This window comes from Meriones unguiculatus, chromosome 19 (genome assembly GCF_030254825.1).
Source record: "Meriones unguiculatus strain TT.TT164.6M chromosome 19, Bangor_MerUng_6.1, whole genome shotgun sequence".
In the NCBI taxonomy this organism is placed as follows: domain Eukaryota; kingdom Metazoa; phylum Chordata; class Mammalia; order Rodentia; family Muridae; genus Meriones; species Meriones unguiculatus.
Genome location: NC_083366.1, coordinates 40,681,078 through 40,699,863, shown reverse-complemented (window position 1 = coordinate 40,699,863; position 18,786 = coordinate 40,681,078). Strand labels below are relative to the sequence as shown.

Below are 18,786 nucleotides of genomic sequence, written 5' to 3'. Positions count from 1 at the left end.
TCTAAGACAAATTTCTAATCATCAGAAAGCTTAACAGTTGACTTCCATTGAAAATCATAACTGCCTTTAGACGAGGTACCTAAACTCTTAAGGAATAACCAACTCTACACTGGCCCTATTCAGAATTATGACATCAGACTCAAAAGCTCCTTCCCAACGCTGCACAGAAGCAAAAAAATGTGCAAGTAAAAAACGCAACGGATGAAGGTACCTTATAACACCAACTCTTACTGCTCTAAACTTCCATCCTAGACGCGGGGGAAATGCCCCATCTTATCTGGTTTTTGCCCTGAAGGCAAGAGGAGCGCGCACAAAAAGAAAGCAATTACAACTCTTTGGAGACATTGTAGGTGGCTCTGAAAAGAGCCTTTGGGTTAGGAGTGAGCCGGGCGCTCACTTGGAGCTGGTGTACTTGGTGACGGCCTTGGTGCCCTCGGACACGGCGTGCTTGGCCAGCTCCCCGGGCAGCAGCAGGCGCACGGCCGTCTGGATCTCCCGCGACGTGATGGTCGAGCGCTTGTTGTAGTGCGCCAGGCGCGACGCCTCGCCCGCGATGCGCTCGAAGATGTCGTTGACGAACGAGTTCATGATGCCCATGGCCTTGGACGAGATGCCCGTGTCGGGGTGCACCTGCTTCAGCACCTTGTACACGTACACCGAGTAGCTCTCCTTGCGGCTGCGCTTGCGCTTCTTGCCGTCCTTCTTCTGCGCCTTGGTGATGGCTTTCTTAGAGCCCTTTTTAGGGGCTGGAGCCGATTTCGCCGGTTCAGGCATACTTTCCCAGATAACAGCGATGTATATTTGGAAAAAAATGAAGAAACCTGGAGTGTTGTATTTATAGTCCTGAAATCCAAATGAGGGTATGAAAATACGCACTTCTGATTGGACAAATATAAAATCCTTCGCAATGACCGGGTTTTATGGAAATGAGGGACACAAATTCTGAATTTTCATTGGATAGAATAAGGAAGCCATTTTGACCAATAGGACGGCGTTCTTTCTTCTGACCTACTTAATCTATAAAAACGTTTCCTCGAATTGATCTGTTTCCCACTACTTAGCCTTCATAATGTCTGGACGCGGCAAGCAGGGCGGCAAGGCCCGCGCCAAGGCCAAGACCCGGTCGTCCCGGGCCGGGCTGCAGTTCCCCGTGGGCCGCGTGCACCGGCTCCTCCGCAAGGGCAACTACGCGGAGCGGGTGGGCGCCGGCGCCCCGGTGTACCTGGCGGCCGTGCTGGAGTACCTGACGGCCGAGATCCTGGAGCTGGCCGGCAACGCGGCCCGCGACAACAAGAAGACGCGCATCATCCCGCGCCACCTGCAGCTGGCCATCCGCAACGACGAGGAGCTCAACAAGCTGCTGGGCCGCGTCACCATCGCGCAGGGCGGCGTCCTGCCCAACATCCAGGCCGTGCTGCTGCCCAAGAAGACCGAGAGCCACCACAAGGCCAAGGGAAAATAAAACAACACCTAAGCAGGGTGTCATCAGTTACCTAAAGGCTCTTTTAAGAGCCCTCTACCTTGTCACAAGATCAGCTGATAATGCTATACCTAAGTGCACTCACCTGGGAACTAAAACCTAAACTGTCACACAAATCCTTTTCTACTACAACCCGAAATTAAAGGAGCCCTGTATTGCAGCGCTTGTAGCTTGTAAATTGCTAAAGCAGTACAGAAAACTTAAGCCAAGCCCTTTGGGATCTTGTTGCGCTTTTTAGTCACACTGCTCTAAGGATATCTGAATCATTACCGAACCCCACTCCTGAATAGTAAATAAGACATTCCACTTTACCGTGAGGAAACACTAAAACGTGACAAAGCCACAGAAAAGTTAATCAGGCGCGGTGTTGAGATAACAGCATTTTTCTGAAACAAAAGGATTGCTAAGATTCCAAAGGCAGACAAAACAAAATCCCATTAAAAAGAAAGAAAAAGACAAAGTAACACGAGAATGTTGAAACAATTTGGCCAATCAGAGAGTCTAAAGCTGCCAATTACGCAGGCTGCTACCCAGCCAATGAATTTCTGGCGCGGGATTTTTGAAAAATTGCAAGGCCAATCAAAGTGTTTCTAAGTATATTTAAGGGCACGACTTTTGCCTCTCTCCTACACTTGTGTGTTTTCTGCCAAAAGAATGGCACGTACGAAGCAGACGGCCCGCAAGTCCACCGGCGGCAAGGCCCCGCGCAAGCAGCTGGCCACCAAGGCTGCCCGCAAGAGCGCGCCGGCCACGGGCGGCGTGAAGAAGCCGCACCGCTACCGGCCCGGCACCGTGGCGCTGCGCGAGATCCGGCGCTACCAGAAGTCCACGGAGCTGCTGATCCGCAAGCTGCCGTTCCAGCGCCTGGTGCGCGAGATCGCGCAGGACTTCAAGACCGACCTGCGCTTCCAGAGCTCGGCCGTCATGGCGCTGCAGGAGGCGAGCGAGGCCTACCTGGTGGGTCTGTTCGAGGACACCAACCTGTGCGCCATCCACGCCAAGAGGGTCACCATCATGCCCAAGGACATCCAGCTGGCCCGCCGCATCCGCGGGGAGAGGGCGTAATTTGACCAGTCCTAAAGTTTCAAAAGGCTCTTTTAAGAGCCACCCAAAGTTTCATGTGAAGTTGCTGTAACCTTGTGTCCCAGGTTTGTTTTTCATGTTAACATTTTGTCAGAAATTGTTGGTGTACATTGTAATTTGTCTTTTATCTGTTCCCTCCTGTCCTGGGCTCTTGGCTCACGTAGCAGTTTTAACGTGATCTCTACAGCAGCTTCTGTAAATGGCATCTGTTAAAACTGATTGAACAGCAAATTTGATGGCTACCAAGCAGTCCTGGGCCTTTCACCTTAGCATAGCGAACTGTTAGTCAAATCAGAAAGGAATATGCATCTTTAGCCCAATTAATATACAATATATTCACGTTTGTGGATATGAACATATCTAATATTCTGTCAATTAAAGCCTTTTTGCGACAAGAATATCAGTAATTGCATATACGAAGATGGGTAACCTACAGATTTGTAGGGACAATGATGAAATACCAAGTTTTAAAAAGTTTTATTCTCAGACTATTCTGTAGTGCTCCTTTAAGTATTTTCTTGATTACTTATATTTTTATCACTTAAGTCACTTTTGGAGTCAAGTTTGAAGGATAGTTCATATTTAGGTAATCAGCACTCAAGTATTTCTTCCCCATGTATTAGAGTTAGGTTGAAGTCTTACCAGGCTGGCTTCTGGCTCTACTTCAGAAGTGTTCTTAATATTCATGGTGGGAGCCGATAATGTTCCTGGTCATCAGTTTTATCTAACATTAGAATTATAATCTTGCCAGAAATTCCAGCTAAGCCTGTGGCCTTGCCTTAGGGCGTGTTTCTTGAAGTCTCACATCAGAAATGATAGGCTAGTATAAGCATGTCTGAAGGTCACTTGATCTCACTAAAATCCAGATGAAACGTAACTATTTTCCAACCAAAATTCCAAAGTCTCATCCCCATTCTAACAGAATCACGTAAGAGTTGATTGTTTTTTGTTGTTTTGTTTGTTCCCTTTTTCCCTTTTTCTTTTTTGTTTTTCCAGATTGGGTTTCTTTGTGTGGTCCTTGCTATCCTGAAACTCACTCTGTAGACCAGGCTGGCCCAAACTCAGAGATCTGTCTGCCTCTGACACCTGAGTGTGGGGACTAAAGGCATGCACCACCATATCTGACATGAAGGTGAGCTGTAATTGAGGTGACGATCAGATGGACATAAAATGAAGCCCTTCACCAGACATGATGCAAATATTGGAACTGTAAACCAAGAAAAAGAAAAAGAAAGAAAAGAAAGAGAGAGAGAGAGAGAGAGAGAGAGAGAGAGAGAGAGAGAGAGGGAGAGAGAGAGAGAGAAACATAAACCGAAGCCAAAATGAGAAAACAAAATAAAATAATGTTCATAACTGAAAACAAACAACAAAGACAACAAAAAGACTACAAATCTGAGGACTGAACACTTTTGATCCTCAAGTAAAATCTCTGGTACAGCTTTTCAGCACTTTATAAGACTCACTCTGTATTGAATAGCACCGTCCTAAAAACAATAAGGGTCTTTGGGGAAGAAAGTAAAAACTGAAAGCTTGGATCATTAATCGACTCCAATAGACACCTGGTATGAATGACAGGAATCAAGCACTAAGAAGCAGTTAAGCTCTTCAGGAGGTTGAAGCAAGAGGATGAGGAACATGAGGCCTCAAATAGTGAGTTACAGGTCAGCTGGAGCAACAAAGTGACATCTTGTCTCAAAACTAACAGATGAAAAGGTGGTCAGACTGAATTATGGCTTACAATGGTTACGAGCTTTCAAAGTAATTCCTCTCACTTCAAACTAAAGGATTTCAAGCAGATAAGCACCAGCGGATATTTCTAGCCAGTCTCATAACAAACAAATATAGTTACCATCTTCTGCTAAATAGTCTGTACTAAAATGGATGATCAACTTTGTCTTCTTCCAAGGTGTTTGTCTTTCAGATATATGGCTACCTCAGAGGAGACAGGAAAAATTTTGAGAGACAAGCCTCGGTTAGACTCTGAACTTCCTCAGAACTGGTACGAGGAGACACAGGTAGGGTGAGCCAGTAAGACATCAGATGTTAAAGATTCTCTCTGAACTTCAGGGCCACATCAGAAGTATTGTTTCCATAGAAACAGCTAGATACTACCCAAGAACATATATATTTTTTTTGACATAGACTATTTAGTGTAAGAGCTGTATGGCTGACAAGCATTTGAAATTTAACTAGTCTAGTCCAAACCGTGCTTCAAATGTAAAGCATATTCCAGACTACCGAGACTTCATATAAAAAAGAAAAATGTTGACAGAATATTTTCATATTATTTGTTGAAATTATATTTGTTTATCCTAGGTTGACAGAATTAAAATGGGCTTCCATTGTTTCTTTTTAGTTTCTAATGCAATATTAGAAATTTTTAATTAAATATGCTTCATACCATTGTGTGGAAAATTACTACTATATAGAAGATAATGATGGTGACTCATAGATCAGAAGCTAACTAACTGAATCCTTAATGTTGCCACGCCTCCATTCTTAATCTCTAAAATGGGAGTAATAATAACACCCGCCTCAATGTGCTATGCCAAGACTGTGTTGGAAAATAAATATGTAATGAACAGCTACTGTGTTTGTCTTGCTACAAAAAAAAAAAAAGAGTGCCCAGGAAATGCTAGCTCTCCACCACCAGCCCTTAATCCCTGCTCCCTTCCAAACTCCTCTAATGGTGTGATTCTTGCATGCATGTCCTTTGCTCATATCTAGCTGATATTTCAAGCACAAAGCTATTGCAGGGGAGGATGTAGGTCTGTGAAGAAATGAGAATGACACTTCAGTGTTTCCTGTGTTGGCATGAGGACTATATTCAGCTAAAATTCCGAACACAGGGAAAATTCTGTCTTTCTCTTACCTACCTGAAATCAGAACAAACTTTCCTTGTGAAGGAAAGAATGGAGATTCTTATACCTGGAAAAGGAGAGCAGTCTCTACCACCCCAGATGTCCAGAGGGCAATGAGGTGAGGCCTTACTCAGAGAACAAGGCTGTCAACATGGTTAGCACTGCCTCCCACTGGTTTCACCAACTGTGTCATCTTTGGAAGCAAGAACCTCACTTTCCTCCTGGCTACCGTAAATCTAAGTTCCTCAGGCTAACTTCACCTATGAGTTTCATTCTTTTCTGTGAACTCTGTGGGCTTATAAAACATGAATGGATTTTGGATTTTTTTTCTCCTGTTCATCTGACCTTTGAGTTACTCAAAAATAGAGGGAGAGTCCTTGCTGACAATTTCATAAACATAATCAAAATGAGAAAAGAATTTTTTTGTAAACAGGGCAATTTTTAGGCTAAAGATTAATGGCTGATCAGACCTACGTCAGTCACCAATTGGACTATTGTTGTGAGGGGAATGGGGAAAAAGAACAGGGGAAGGGAGGGAATGTAATGTTGCACCTAAAGGTTGTGGAAATGTTATAATTTTTAGCTCCCAAATAATTAAAAGAAAGTGTTCCATATAAAATGTCCAGGTGGGGACTGTGGATATAGCTCAATGGGAGATCCTCTGTCTATCATACACAAGGCCGTTAGTTTAACCTCTAGTACCAAAGTACAGGGGAACGTACAAAAAGAATTATCTTTTCTTGGGATGATTCTTTACATGTCTAACTCTTGGAGTGTTGAAATCAAGTAAATGCATAGACTCAAACTTACCTGAAGAAAGTGCAGCATAGTGGATAGTCTGAGTAGTGTCATTAGTTTGAGATTTGCTATTACTATCCTTTTTATTGCTGTTAAGTATTTACTGGTAATGAAACTCAAGGCCTTCCCCAAGACAGAGAAGTGTTCTACTACTGAGCTATAGCCTCAGTCTTACTTAAAAACTATTTGAAGTAACATTTTTGTTGTTTGGATGCTTGGTTATTTGGGGTATTTTGTTGTTGTTTGTATATATGTTTGTTGCTTTGGTTTTATCTTGTTTTGACAGTCACGCTACATATCCCCAGCTGTCTTGGAATTTACAATGTAGACCTTGAACTCATAGAGATAACTTGTCTCTGCTTCTGGAGTGCTGGGATTAAGAGCCACCACACCCAGGTTTTGTTTCTGTTTTTTTTTTTTTTTTTCAGACAAGAGTTTGCTGTGTAGTTCAGATTTGGTCTACAACCCAAGATCCTCCTACTTTAGTTTCCTGAGTGTTGGCTTTACAAATGTGCCACCACACCCTGTGCTATATTTAGCATCCACAATTAGATCTCCAGGTTGCTACAGCTTGATTCAGGTCAGTGAGGTATTTCCAGTGACAGGAGTTCATGTGGTGCAGGGAGGAAAAGGGAAGGACAAGAAAATATAGTCCTGCCCATCTCTTATCTATGTCCACCCCTAAAATTTTGCTCTTTTCTACTCTTTGCTCAACAGATTTGGTTTTTTTCCTTTCTGGTGGCTGGAGGACAAGTCCCAGTCAAGTAATATCAGGTTACCTCTACCCCATCTTTTAACTGTTTTTAAATTTTTAATTAATTTATTTTTGTTTCAGGATCTCAACTCTGTAGCCCTGCCTAGCCCAGAACTCACAAGACCAGGCTCACTCACCAAGAACTCATGGAGATCTACTGCCTCTGTCTCTAGATTCTTGAGATTAGTTTTGCCACCACACCCCAATCAATTCCATTTTAAATGGAAAAGTTCTAATTATTTCAACTAAGCCAATAACATCAAAAACAATCAGATTTTCCACCTTCATAATTTCAGTATATGACATATTAACAACTCATATTTTAAACACTCATTATAAACAAAGCTCTGAAGTCATTCTGAAGTTCTATTTATCTATATTGTCTCCACAGCCACAGATGAATAACTGAACATTGAAAATAATATAAATTGTGGACTGAGATGCACTACGAGTTGAAAAAAAAAACACGATATATCACAAAGATGTAATATAAGAAACCAAGAATGTAGAAGATCACCTACTTTATATTCATTTCACATTGAATGACAATAAAATTTCAGCGTAGATTTAAAGTGGGTTTCATGTGTTTCTTTTTATTCCTTATGAATAGTGCTTTTAGATTTTAAATTACATATGCACCTATATCTGTGCTCACCTTATGTATCAATAAGCAGATCTGTTCTAAAATTAATTCACTTGTGCAGAGATTACTTCAATAACTGAGTTTTAATGTCTTCATGGATGTCCCTAAATAAAGCAAATCGCACAGTGTTACTGCCAACAATAAAGGTAAATTTCTAGGATTAAAATCAAGAATATTGAGACATGGTTGGAGATTTAAATATTTATAAAGAGATAAAACAAATACCTGAACAGAAAGAAAAATACTATTTCTTTTTATATTAGTTCCACGCCTTTGTTTTAACGCAGTCTCAATAAAAAAGCCAAGAAGCTTTCTTCTGAGTGATGGTATAGTAGAAAACATCTCAAAACACATATGTAAACACCAAAGAAAATGAAAATAGCTGGGCGTGGTGGCAAAGACTAGCAAGCCCTGAGTCAGGCAGGAAGGTCAGGAGTTGGGAGACTAGGGGCTACAAGGTGAGACCTTTTCAACAAAATAAATAGCGAAAACAAGAGTGCTGGGGCCACGTTTCAGTGGCAGGACACCCACTACCATGTTCAGTCCCCTGAACAACTAAATAAGTATTAATTCAAACATAGAAGAAACGCCTTAAAAGATCATCAGAAGCCAGGCGGTATTTAATTCCAGCACTGGGCAGGAGGAAGCAGCCAGCCAAGACTACAGAGAAACCGAGGCCGGGGGCGGACACGGACAGGGACAGACAGGACGAGGAGGTAGGGGCTGGGGAGGACAAGATTGTGAGGAGAAAATTAGTTTTTATCCCCCAGTGAAGTCATGAGGTATCAGCTTACCAAACATTATTTGAGTCCTCGTCCAGAATCCTCCACAATGAAGATAGCACTGTGAATAGTTAAAAGAGTGTAATTCTACCTTAGAAACTACCAGAAAGATCCAAATTTAGCCAATGCAAAGAGGGAACAAAAGCTGGGAAGAACCGACAGTTCACACAGTCCTGAGAACTTGGGGTTGTGAGGATGAATGTCTACTCCACTTTGCACTGAAGGACTGGGGGAAAAGATTTTGTTTTTCCCAGACGATGGAACTTTTAGGATACCAAAGTAAACACCGGATCCATCAGTACAGGAAATACCAGCAACAGCCAGGCTCCAACAAAAACCTGTCCGGATTTAGTGAAAAGCAGGAATCTCAATCTCCCCATCCGGTAGAAAAGGCTGAGAGAATGAAAGGACCCAACGCCGAGTGAAAACTCAAGGCTTTTATTGGAAGCATCCAACACAACTTGCAACGGACAGGCAGTCACTCATGCTTAACATTTGCTTAACATTTTGGAATGCAGAGAGAACAGCAGGAAAAACCTGGTTATGTCCGCGAGCCCGATCTCCACCGACCACACATCCATCGCTTAAGGAAACCCTACGGGGAAGGAAGGCAACGCTGGGGCGGACGATATAAAAACCAGAACGGATGAAGGAAAACAAAAACGAGAGCAGCGATCGTCCAATGGTCGTGCACTTGGGGAAGGAAGGAGAGAAAAAAATGGCTGACCAGGCTGTGACGCAGCTCGCCCCGCACCGCTCCGCAGAGGAGACGAACCGAAAAGTTCAGAGAAAACAACCCGGGCGGTACCGGGTGCCACCTCACCGGGAGGACGGGTCACCGGAGAGGCCGAGGCGCGCCCGGCCCCCAGCGCGCTCGCACACTTCTCGGCCGACGGGCCCCGAGGCGCCCGGAAGTCCCGGATGCGCCTTCACGCAGGAAGCGCCAGCCCGGGGGAGACCGGCGGCCGCGGGCTGGCACCCAATCAAACCGAGGACCGGAGACCCGGGCGGGAGCGAGCCAACCCGCGGGCAGGGCGGAACTTTCAAACCACCTGGCGGCCCGGCGCCGCCGCGCGCTGCCCCGCGGGGGACGGCCGCCCGCAGGGCGCTCCCTCCGCCGGGCGCACGGCAGGACGGGCGACCCCGCCGCCCCGGAAGGAACCCCGCGCAGCCTGCCGCGGCGGCGCACCACGCAAGCGTCACAGCTCTCTCGAGTCGGGGTGGTGGCTCTGAAAAGAGCCTTTTTTTGGGGGGTCGGGAGGAGGAAGGCAGCCTACTTCTTCTTGGCAGCAACCTTCTTGGGCTTGGTGACCTTGGGCTTGGCGGCCTTCGGCTTCACGGCTTTGGACGCGCTCTTGACCTTCTTGGGCTTGGTCACCTTCGCCTTCTTGGGGCTCTTGGCCACCTTCTTGGTCACGGCGGCCGCGGCCGGCTTCTTGGCCTTCTTCGGGGTCTTCTTGGCGGCCTTCTTGGGGGTGGCGGCACCGGTCGCCTTCTTGGGCTTCTTGGCCGCCCCCGCGGGCTTCTTGGCCTTGGCCGCGCCCGCCTTCTTGGCTTTGGGCTTGGCCTCGCCGGAAGCCGCCTTCTTGTTGAGCTTGAAGGAGCCGGAGGCGCCGGTGCCCTTGGTCTGCACCAGCGTGCCCTTGCTCACCAGGCTCTTGAGCCCGAGCTTGATGCGGCTGTTGTTCTTCTCCACGTCGTAGCCGGCGGCCGCCAGCGCCTTCTTGAGCGCGGCCAGGGACACGCCGCTGCGCTCCTTGGAGGCGGCCACGGCCTTGGTGATGAGCTCGGACACCGGGGGGCCGGACGCCTTGCGGCGCGCCCCGGCGGGTTTCTTGGCGGCCTTCTTCTTGGCCGGCGCCTTCTCCGCGGGGGGCGCGGCGGCGGGGGCGGCGGGAGCGGTCTCCGACATGGTGAGGATCTGGAACTCGGGAACTAGTGGCAAAAGCGCCGATGGAGTAGCGCAGGCCCGGCCGCCGTATATATAGAGCGCAGGCGCGCGCTGATTGGTGCTCCGGCGGCCTGCCTGGCTGGCAAGTTCTGAGCAGCCGCGCCGCGCTCAACTTGTGTTTGTTACACTTCATAAAAGGGAGAAAATATCAAAATGTCTCGCACCAAATCTCTCGAGTCCGGTCGGGAAAGGATCCGAGGAGCCTCGGGCTTCAGAATATAGGTTTCTTTTCCCCTCATCTCTAAAGACAACGCGCCTAGGCGTCCCTAACTCCCCCAACTCCAAAGGAAGTCCCGGGCAGATAGAGACCACTTTCTGTTTTTCTTCTAAATTACCTGGTCGCTCGTTTGCCCCTGAAAGTTCTTTTTCTCAGGGATTGTAGGGCACATGCTTCCTTTAATTTAGGGACAAAAACAGAACGATTTCCGCCTAAATTTTTACGACTATTCTGTTTCTTCGCAAGGGAAGTAACACAAGTGCTTGGTGACTTCTGAGTATAGACCCACAACAACCATGGACCAGGACAAGGATTTCCAGCCTAAAGCAGTTGGGGCAAGTTGAGAGGGAGTTCGTGGGCCTTGGGGGTGTTCCATGTGGTGGGGGGCTTAGGACTTAAATACCTGATTTAAAGACACTGACTCTCAAATGCTTCTCACTGGTGGGGGCGGGGCACCCTTTTCACTCCTCTGAAGGGGAAAGGCTGGGCTGTATTTTTAAAGCCCTTGTTTCCCCTCTCAGTTTTGTAAGGTAGGGGGTCTAGCCCTGAAGAATAGAAATAATAAGAAGGAAAAAGAAACCCCATTAAGCCTGCATGAGCCCCCCCCTCCCCAAAGCCTCAGTTAGGGACTTTGATGTATCTGTTTTTAAAACAACGAGCAAATCATTGTGTATCGTGCTGCAATGCAGACATGAATTTCAGACAGACATGAAATTCTAATTTAGAAATCGCTTCTCTTGGTACAGGAGGGCCTTCTGTACTTGGAGACTGTAGTGTACAGATGGAAATAAAGGCACTGACTTTACTAAAGCCTTCATTTGACTTCATATGACTGATCTGAAGGTTTGAAATAGAAGATTGGCAAATTTTCAACAGAAAGAGACAGGATATGTACAAATTATCATGCCATATGTAATAGACAGCTGCATGTCACCTCTTCCCAGCTCCTCTGAATATGGCAATCTGTATTTCAGTCAAGTTTGCTCTGTTAAAGTTTTTGGCTTCATATTTTACCCTTTGGTTCCAAATAATTACAACTGGGTTTTTTTTTGTTTGTTTTCTATTTTGTTTTTGTTGTTGCTAGAGAAAATGCAAGGTAAACACTCTGCTTGTAGAATTGATACAATTCTATACTTAGGGGCAAATAAAGTTCCCCTAATTTTATCAAAAATCTCTGTTCAAGAATTTGTCTACAAGAAAATGTGTGGTGAGGTTGTTGGCATTGAAGTGTGGTAAAGTCACAAGTCATACAAATTGGATTCGGCAATGTTTGGAAAACAAAGCGTATTTTGTAAGACTGAGAATGGTCCTGTGGTTTCACTTAATAACATTTGTTTAGCACTTGCAAACAGCATCTTCCGAGGCTTGTGTCCTCTGGGAATTAACAGCCTAATGAGATTAGGGATGGATGAGGGCCAGCAGTAGAACCAACTCAGAGCTGCCATCCTGTATGGATTTTGGAATAAGAATTTTAAGAAATTATTCAAAGCACACAAACAATTGAAGCACCTTCAACTCACCAACATGATTTAGTAGAAGAAATAAGAACACATGAAGTAAATGAATGCCATCCTCCAGGAAAATAATGTCTGTCTCCCCCAGGAAAATAACTGTGTGTGATCCAGCTCTCCAACCTGCTCATCTTCCCATCACTGTAAATTGGCACCTTATTTTTAAATCTTAGACTTGTAAATTTTCAGTCTTGTGATTTGTTTGCTTTTTATGACCCTTCAAGCTGAATCCATCAAATCAAAGCTCTTTAAAATCTATTAATTAATAAAGTTTGCCTGGTATAAATGCAAATTGTTTGCCGTAGGAAAGATTACCCTGAGAGCTAAGTTTGTATTGCACAATAATAAACTGAATATCTGACTTTTCAGGCTTTGCAGCACTCCTGCCTTCCCCCAGTAAATACTCACTTCATCATCCTCTGTCCTTTGAACAGACTTTGTCTTCCAGCTTGCTTCCTCAGTTCACTCACTCTTCAACATATATATGAGCTTACCACAGGTAGCATTTATATGTGCATCAGACTTTTAACAGTTTGAAAATTACATGCTGATTCTTGATTAGTCAGACTGTCCTGAGGGCATCCGATCAGAATCTTCAGAAGTCACCCTCTAAAATGCAAAATATAAAATTTGGAACATACTCTAAAGCACTTAATAAGTGTGCCATGGAGTCTTAGATTTTGAAGTAAGCTTATGGACCAGAAAACTTGTTAGTATGAGCGCCAAGCAAAAGCTCACATAAAGGATATGACCTTCCCATTCAATGTTACTGGCTAGCCACCAATGAAATGAGGATACTGCTGAAGCGTTGTGATGATGTAATCTTGTATGTTTCTAAGTATGGTGAAGATTGTAGGCAGCTAAGCTTTTATCATGCCATATCTTCAGGCTGTGTTCCCATCAAAGGGCAGAATTAAATATGCAGAGAATGCACAGGAGCTGGAGACAGAAAAGTTTAAAGACAAGATACTCCCATAGGAAGGGAAGAGTGTTGAGGACAAGTGTAAGGAACCAGGCCTTACACCTTTTCTTTTCCATATCCTCCCTCCAACATTCCAGAGTGGAGAAGCAGCTTTTACAAGTAGCTAGTTAACCACTATCAGTTACCTACTTACTGTATACCCCCAGCAGATACTGACAGATTCCAACTTGGAGTGATTGAAACCTGCTTTTTCCAAACACATCAAGGGACGATGCTAACAGCCACAGACACCTTATTAGCAATGCCTGTCTCAAAATAACAAATAGTAACTGATCCACTGTGATACAATTTTGGCAGCATAAGAAAAATTATACAAGTGATGTCTAGAAATAACATTGAACAATACTTAATTAACTTATTTTTTCAATCTCTCCAAACGGATATTCAGCAAGATTAAACCTTTGCTACAATGTTTTCCTGATTGATACCTGAACATGTGAAGGATCAAATCCTAAGTAACTGAGCTTTTATGCCCGAGTCACCCTCAAATGCAATGGAGAAATTGACATGCAAAATAGTAATAAAGCACACAGGTGGGATATAACACAAATAGAGAATTACAAAAAGAGACAGGCTGCAAAACTTTCTCCTGGCACTTTGGAATTGCTGACAGAGCCCTGGCATAAATCTTCTTATTCTCCTCCTTCTCTTCCTCCTCCTCCTTTCTCTTCTTCTCTTTCTCCTCCTCCTCCCCTTCCCCCTGCTCCTTCTTTTTCAACTTTTTTTTCAGAAGACTTTAAAACAGCTTCAAAAGTTCAAGTACACCTTCCTAAGATACAAATGAATAGATCATGACCATATACATGTTTTCTACCTCTCCAGTCCATGCTTACAACCAAGGCATAAGAGGGAGACATAAGTTAGACAATCACTTTGATCAGAGCCAACACATCACCTCACACATGGTTGTGTGGTAGGAAATATGTAGCTAAATGTATTAAGATGTTGCCTTATCTCCCTGGACCACCAGCATGCTGTGGACATATTGCACCAGATACTCTCTGAGCACTATTTAAGCGCAGCACACCTGCAATGGACATAAAAAAAGATCAACCAGCCAAGGAGAGCATCTCCTCTCAAGGCCTGGTTCCTGCGAGGACAAGGCCAGACAAGCACTGAAGAACAAGAACTCACCCAGTACTGAGGCTAAGGAGGCAGGAAGGTCAGAAATTTCAAGACAGAGTTCAAGGCCGGCCTGGACTGTCTTAAAAAGCCTGTCTTATAAAGAAAACAAATGAGGAGAGTAGCTCCTAATCTACTATTCTCCTATCTTCAAGCTCTTAAATTTCAAGCCCTTTTCTACTCCAATAATCTTGCAAGTCCTCTGAAAATCTTTTAACATGCTAAATTTGGGGTGTACTATTTTAGGAATTGAAGTTAGGTGTTAATTAAATTAGGTAATCTGATAATTGATGACCACGATTTATTTGCTAATCCTTTATGATATAAATGTAATGAAGTGCATTTGTAACTATATGCTATTCATATGCATGCTATGTATTTTACACTAGAGGATTCCATCTTGTGCAAAGAGAAAACATACAACATCAGCTGGGAAGTTCTTATGCTTAAGCCCATTTGCACACCATACCAGGCTAATCCAAAATGTACAAGGTTGCTTTTGGGTGGATGTGACAACTTGCTGGTGATGTCCAGAAAGAAGAGACACAACTTTGAAGCAAGAAGGCTTGGTTTAATCCCACTCCCTCCATTCTGTGATAAGACCATACCCAGCTCCTGAGCAACAAATTCCACCTAGAACATAGTGAGGATTAAGTAAAGAGTGCTTCCCATCCAGCTTTGCAGTAAATGAGTCACTCCTCATTTAACAGTTATCACCACTAGACCCTTAAAATTTGAGAACTATCGGTTGTGGGCATGAATCTCAGAAATGTAGCCCTCTCCTTAATTTGGAGAGATGGATGAAAGTAGATTGAGTCCCAAAAGTTAGAGGCTAGTTTGGACAACATATGAGATAGAGCCTTTCTCAAAAGAGGAAAAAAATCAATTGAACCAAACTTGAACAAGGTAAGACTTTAAAATTTCTATATATAAACTACACAAATCAAAACACATTCCTACCAGTTAACTAGTTACCATTCTGTTTCCTTTTACCCCTGCAAATACATGTTAGTGTGGAGTTTGCATATGCTAGGAATCACAGCCATAGTCAACATGTCATGCTGTTTGCTTTAGTAGACACTAGATGGCAGTCTAAAACAATGCTACCTTTAGATGCCGTTCAATTTTCTCTTGACCTAGATAATTATTACTGGCTATGTTCATATTTTTCTATCTCCTTCAGAAGTTATTGACACCATTTGGCAGATAGTAGCTCCGAGAAACTGGAAATCCACAAGAGGCAGTCTCTCCTCCAGGCAGGAACCATGGGAAGAAAACATTAAGTGCACTGGACTCTTCCATAAGTGATCTAGAGAATCCATGTTGGCTCATTCACTTTACAATGAGTTCACTAGCAACGACAAGCCTAGCACCTGCTGGGCTTAGGGAATAACGAAGTGAGTTAGGCACTCTGTCCTCATGATGGAGCTGCAGAATGGAGGTCTCCAAAAGGAAAAGTGACGCTGGTTGTGAGGAAGAGCACACTGTAGATGGAAAGGAACAACGGTTCACTTTATATGGTGCTAGAGTTTAATAACAAAGTCTTAAGTTATTAAATCCAGCGCATCATATTTTTAAGCTAAAATGGCCACAGTAGAAAGATGGGCAATTAAAGGGATACCCAGGCAAAGGAGACTGTCACCTGTGTCCAGTGGAGGTTTAACAGCGAAAAGCCAATAATTGCAGCTCGATTAGCAATATTTGCCATGAAGGCTGCCTTTGTGGGGACAATATTCCTTTTATATGGAGATGTTTCAAATAAGCAACGAAGCAAAAACAAGGACTGAACAAATATGACCTTCCGATAGTTCTTGATCCTTGCCCGTTCACGAACCTGAAACTTTCTGGGAAGCAAACAGACAAGATTATAAACTTCATTTACAGTAAAAAAAAAAGGCTTGTGTAATCTCGGTGCCCTGTGGTTTTACCTTGTCAGCTGTCATCCCACCCAAAGCGCTGGCCTGTGCACACAAACCAGGAGCTGCACTATGATCTCACTGATGACCCGAGCATCCAACCTAACTTCAGAAGCCACCCAAGCCGTGCACATGACACTGTAAAGTCCCTTAAGCACTGCTCTGTTGAGAATCCCTTAGTGGAAACTACCCTTCTTCATGTCTCCAGCGGTCCACTGTACCTGGCCACACTCTATCTGTGCTGAAATCTCTTTTTGTTAAACCCTAACTCTGATTACAATGACTTCTCCTGGAATTTTTTTTTTTTCTTTTTGCAATGCCAGTATGTATCCGGGCTCCTTGTGGGTAGCGTCTCTAAGAACCCAGAACTATGCCCCAAACTGACCCACTTATAATCATAGCATAAGAGTGGCTTCCGTCTTAAAGGGAGAAAAGTATGAAATTCATAGTTAAGGTCTATTGATAATTGTAATAATAAATGTACTGACCATGGTATGTGAACAAGGAGAGAGGAAAGGCTCGTTACTGTGCAGTGAGCTCATGGTCAGCCCAGCACCTGAGTGCCACACACACCCCCTGAGACAGGCCCAACAAACCCAAGAAAAGCAGCCTACACTAAGGCGTGATTCTATGAAGGTTCAGCCGAACAGGCACTCCGCCACTCTTTCTTTTGTCATTTCTGAAATGGAAAACACAAATTAACTTAATTAAAACATCAGGTGAAAGGAGAGAAAAAAAGATTAAAGCCAGGCATGATGGTGCATGCCTGTAAATCCCAGTACTCAGAAACCTGAGGCAGGAGGCCGGTTAGAACTCCTTAGCAAGAACAGATGAATAAGAAATATTTTTTTAAAACATACAAAAAAGAAAATCCACGTTGAATTGCTAACTAGCAATTTTAAACGGCTTTAGACAAAGAGTCAAACAAGAAAGATTTTGATTGCTTGATACTGAGTTGTCCAGGGAGAGGAAAATCGCTGTAAGGGCAGCAACATAAAACAGGTTCCCGACAGCTCGGCTTCTTTCCTCACAGGAGGCTTTTGCAACTGTGGATGTTTGTACTGGTAGACATGGAATTCCACGTTAAAGCTTCGGCTGGCTAATCATTCACTTGGACACTGTTACTCAGCAGGTTTTCAAAGCTTTCCACATGATGACAAGACTGAATGTCCACGCTGACTGGGACTGGGTAAGAAGCTGAGGCGGAAGGGAAAGTTCCACTCAGTCAAGTCTTCTCCAGGGACCGTCCACATAAGAGTGTCTGTTTTCAAGTGGCCTGTTTGCTCCTTCGCCTGTGTGTTTGTTTTTGAAGCTAAGCCTCTCCGTCGGAGAGAAAAACTACCAAATGGCCAGCAGCCAATTTCTTTCTTTCTTTCTCTCTCTTTTGAGACATATTCGCTCTGTAGCCAAAGCTGGCCTAGAACCTTTTGATTCAAGATGGCTTCAAACTTCGTGCTCATCACAATCTTTTTGCCTCAGCTTCCCAAATGCTTGGATGACAGGTGTGACAAAGTTCTTAAGAGGGGACAAGTTAACAAATGGAGAAAGCCTCACTCGGATGGATAGAATCAGCTTTGCTCCTTCAAACAGCTGCTATGAAGGACAGATAGCTTCTTGCGTAGCATCTTGGGTTCCAGGACAGGACCAAAGTAATATGTTATGCCTGTTAGTTTAGGGTAGACACCAAAAGAGGGAATTGCTGTTTTGTGGAGAATTCACTTGAACTGCACCTTAAGGGAAAGTGCAGAATTAAGGTGGGAACACAAGCACCTTGTGGAGCTAAATGTGTTTCTTCCTTTTTGCTATTGTTTTTATCGCAATAATCACAGTCTAAGCCATTTATAAGAAAATTTTGGACTATTTCCTGATAGAGAGCAACAGCCTCAAATAAACACTGTTATCAGCCAGAGCTGGTGACACAGGCCTGTCATCACTGCTATTCACGACACTGAGGCAGGAGAGTTGCAACTTCAAGGCCTGCCTGGGCTACAGAATAAGTCTAAAGCCAGCCTAGGCAACTTAGTCAGTCCCTTGTCAAAATGAAAACTAAAAAAATCGTCCAGGGGAACGTCAGTCGTAGGGTGCTTGCCTCACGTGTGCACAGCCACTAGGTTTAATCTCCAGTTCTAGAAGAAATAATAAGTAATGCAATTGACAAAGGCAGTGGTGGTATATATGTAATCATAGCAAGCCAGAGTTATCCTGAATCGGGTGCCTGGCTCCATGCTGTGGGTTTTACACATCATTTTTGCGAGATTAGAAGTTAGAAAGATTCCCTGGCAGGCAGACAGATAGAGAGAGTGGTCATGTCTAGGTAACAAAGGTGGTAGATTTCCAATATGATCAGTTTCTTCCTCATCCACACAACCTGAGACAAAGGCCTCTGAGCTTAAAACAATGGCCTGGAAGGCTGTTTTTCCTCTCTCTCCAATGGGCCCTTCCTGGTAGGTTGGCTCGAGAACTTGGAGATCTGATCAGGACATGTTACAAAATAGTTTCGGGCCAATCAACCACACTACCTTTCTTCAAGCTAGCCGCCCCTAAAATTAGGGAAGAAAAACTACTCAGAGCCTCAAAGAAAACAAAACAGCCCCTGAGAAGAGACTGAGTTTGGGGGCTTCCTGAGTCCCTCGCTGCTTTGCAGAGGGCTTTTTCTCTGTCTGCTGCATGAGTGTGTCCTTTCTCA

The 18,786-nt window shown here is 44.2% G+C and overlaps 4 protein-coding genes across 4 annotated transcripts; 2 read left to right on the top strand and 2 right to left on the bottom strand.

Moving 5' to 3' along the window:
* Positions 1-344: 344 nt before the first annotated feature.
* LOC132649345 (histone H2B type 1-C/E/F/G/I-like) lies at positions 345-807 on the bottom strand. Its single transcript, XM_060373062.1, has one exon. The coding sequence runs from the start codon at positions 772-774 to the stop codon at positions 394-396; it is 381 nt and encodes a 126-aa protein (XP_060229045.1). The 5' UTR covers positions 775-807; the 3' UTR covers positions 345-393.
* Positions 808-1,054: 247 nt separating this feature from the next.
* Positions 1,055-1,790, top strand: LOC132649349 (histone H2A type 1-E). The gene has a single exon (XM_060373066.1). It carries the CDS (start codon positions 1,070-1,072, stop codon positions 1,460-1,462), a length of 393 nt encoding a protein of 130 aa, XP_060229049.1. The 5' UTR covers positions 1,055-1,069; the 3' UTR covers positions 1,463-1,790.
* A 344-nt stretch (positions 1,791-2,134) lies between these two features.
* Positions 2,135-2,591, top strand: LOC132646042 (histone H3). Its single transcript, XM_060373055.1, has one exon. The coding sequence runs from the start codon at positions 2,135-2,137 to the stop codon at positions 2,543-2,545; it is 411 nt and encodes a 136-aa protein (XP_060229038.1). The 3' UTR covers positions 2,546-2,591.
* Positions 2,592-8,823: 6,232 nt separating this feature from the next.
* H1-2 (H1.2 linker histone, cluster member) lies at positions 8,824-10,369 on the bottom strand. Its single transcript, XM_060373054.1, has one exon. The coding sequence runs from the start codon at positions 10,311-10,313 to the stop codon at positions 9,675-9,677; it is 639 nt and encodes a 212-aa protein (XP_060229037.1). The 5' UTR covers positions 10,314-10,369; the 3' UTR covers positions 8,824-9,674.
* Positions 10,370-18,786: the final 8,417 nt, after the last annotated feature.